Source organism: Pseudophryne corroboree, chromosome 10 (genome assembly GCF_028390025.1).
Source record: "Pseudophryne corroboree isolate aPseCor3 chromosome 10, aPseCor3.hap2, whole genome shotgun sequence".
In the NCBI taxonomy this organism is placed as follows: Eukaryota; Metazoa; Chordata; class Amphibia; order Anura; family Myobatrachidae; genus Pseudophryne; species Pseudophryne corroboree.
The window spans coordinates 186,311,711-186,314,748 of NC_086453.1; the positions used below are offsets into that span (position 1 = coordinate 186,311,711).

Genomic DNA, 3,038 nt, shown 5'->3' on the forward strand with positions numbered 1-3,038 from the left:
AGGGGGCATGCCAGCAGCTCACAGAGCGCTGGGCATGTCCCCTCAGTGACAAAAACGGGGGGGTGGCTCACGGTGACGACACTCCTGTGAAACCACGCCCCTTTCCTGAGGCCACACTCCTTTTCCAGTGGGGTATGGCTATGCCATGCCAAAGTCCCTCTTTAAACAGCCGTACAATTGGGAGGTATGCAAAAGTAATCCTAGAGTATGCATTTGTTCCTACTGCTTTCAATTGCTGTAGCTGTTGAAGCCCTTGTTTGCAACATTCTTAGGGATTCAAATCTTCTGTCCTCCCCATCTCGCCCGGCGGCAGTATTCAAATGTTGCTGCCAATGGGTGCGATATCAGCATTTCAGCTCACCACCCCCAGGGGGTGGTGAGCTGAAATGCGCGAAAAGTGACCTGTTTGGATGCCCAAACGGGACTTTTCATGATCGCGCCCATGTCTTTAGTCGGGTTTAGCTGTTTTACGTGGCTAAACCCGTCTCTTATGGGCGCGATCAGCACAATAACGGGGGTCATTAGAATATCGCCTTGCGATCTTCCGTCACTTTAGACGGGAGATCAGGGGCAATAAAACATTTGAATCCCACCCTTAGTGTCCCTAATTTACCTATGAATTACCTACATGTTAGATTTAACAGTTTTCCCCCTAAAACATTCTGCATTCCTGAAGTGAGGGTGTGAAAGTTAAACAGTTAGATACGATAGATAGATAGATAGATAGATAGATAGATAGATAGATAGATAGATAGATAGATAGATAGATAGATAGATAGATAATTTGTTAGCATTTAATTTATTTCAGTGTTACTTTTTATACTATTATGTATTTTTACTTTTGCTTAAAATTTTACACTGTGAACTAACCATGTGCCAGATGGGTGGGCAGTGATTCCATTCTACCTTTCTGCTATACAGTGTGCCATATACTTTACCTTGTAGACTAGATCAAAAGTTTCCAACCCTTCCTTGACACTTGGTAAGTACCTTAACAATCCATAATAGAAAACTGCATTAAGCCGCATTCTTACATTTATGCTTCTCCTCCGTGTTGTGGAGTCTTCTGCTACACATCTTGCGTTTAAAAGCCTCCCTGATCTCTTTGTTCCGCAAGCTATAGATGATCGGGTTAAATATAGGGGTAAGCACTGAATAAATGACTGCTAGCACGCGGTCATAGTATAAAGAGTAACTTTTTGTAAGCCGGACATACATAAACACAATACAGGTAAAAAACACCAATACTACAGTCAGGTGAGACACGCAGGTGGAGAAAGCCTTTACACGCCCCTTTGATGTCCTTATTTTCAATATTGAAAAAATGATTCTAATATATGAGATTATTATAAATATGAATGTCACCAAGATAATGAAACTATTGATTATAAAATCAGCAAGGACATTTATGGTGGTGTCTGTACAAGCCAGACTTAGCAGTGGTGGAAAGTCACAGAAGATATGCTGAATTTCATTACTCCCACAGAAAGGCAGCTTAGATATTAAAATAACTTCAGTAATGGGACATAAAAAGCCAAGTGTAAAACAGGTGGCTGCTAACTTTATAGTCATTTTCTCAGTCATGATAGACGAATAGTGCAATGGGTGGCAAATTGCTAAATAGCGGTCATATGCCATAGTGGTAAGAAGATAGCATTCACTGGCTCCAAGAGAATGGAAGAAATAGGTCTGTAAGAGGCAGCTGCTAAAGGATATACTTTTTCTCGGTAAAAGAAGATTGATTAACATCTTTGGAATGGTAACTGCTGTATACCAGATCTCCAGAATGGATAAAATACTAATAAAAAAGTACATAGGTGTATGCAGGTGTGAGTCTAACCTTACTAAGACAAATACAATCACATTACCAGCAACAGTAAGAAGGTAGAGGAGAAGGAGACATGGAAAAAGGAATGGTCCATATTTGTACAGTGTCGGGAATCCTACAAGGATAAATTCAGAGACCGTGCTTTTATTCCAAAGTTCCATTTCTTGATCTGTAATGGAAAAAATAATTAAAGAGTAGATATAACATAATTTTTTGTTTCATTTTAAGAGGTAATATTTGGTACTAACATTCATTAATTTGTTTACCCTTTATTTACCCTTTTATGCATGTTTTCAGAAATATGATTTATTACTGCTGTTATAATGGGAGGTAGTTATGTGACCAGCGGTGAGGAGACCGCACACAATACCTGGATCCCTCCCCCTCACAATCCCGCCGGTGGGCTTGCTGACCAACAGGAACTATTCCCAAGGGGCTTGTTGCACTCACCCCGCCCCCCCCCCCTCCCCGTTCTGAGTCTCGGATCCCGGCGTGGGGATGCTGATCGTCGGGTTCCCAGCCACCGTGACACATACCACACCCGTTATACTGCTCTCCTATTGCACCTATATACATTTATGCTTCTCCCAGTAAGTGGCATACTGCTAAACACTCTGCAAGCAAAACTGCTTACTATAGTCCTCCAGGCATTACTACTTATTGCAAGTCTGATTCACCTCTGTTTCTTAAGGTGGGTACACACTGGAAAGATATATCTGCAGATCAATTGATCTGCAGATATGTCTATGGACGGATCGGGCAGTGTGCTGTGCATACACACTGCCCGATCCGTCGAGGACTGACGTCATGAACTGGGCGGGCGTATACACACGCCCGCCCAGTTCAGCTGTCAATCACTGCTGGCCGCCGCAGCATGTGTACGGGCGGTCAGCCGACCGCCCCGTACACACACAGCGACATGCCAATATATCGGTAGATATATTGGCCGTCGGCTGTGCTGCGGGGCCGACGCGATACGTCTGTGAACGACGGAGTTCACAGACGTATCGGCCGTACACACTGGCCGACGGACCCACGATATATCGGCCGTTCAAGAGAACGTCCGATATATCGGCCAGTGTGTACGGGCCTTTAGTCATAATCATTTGTTGCAGGTGATGGCAAGAATGCCAATCAAAGTGTCAAGAACAGTGCTGGGGAGATTTACGTTACTTGTCTGTATGTCATTTCCTCCTCCTCTTTTTGCCTA

General features: G+C 43.5%; 1 protein-coding gene across 1 annotated transcript; it reads right to left on the reverse strand.

The window, feature by feature from the left end:
* Window positions 1-1,017: 1,017 nt before the first annotated feature.
* Window positions 1,018-1,989, reverse strand: LOC134965254 (olfactory receptor 6N2-like). Its single transcript, XM_063941748.1, has one exon. It carries the CDS (start codon window positions 1,987-1,989, stop codon window positions 1,018-1,020), a length of 972 nt encoding a protein of 323 aa, XP_063797818.1.
* Between the last annotated feature and the right edge of the window lie 1,049 nt (window positions 1,990-3,038).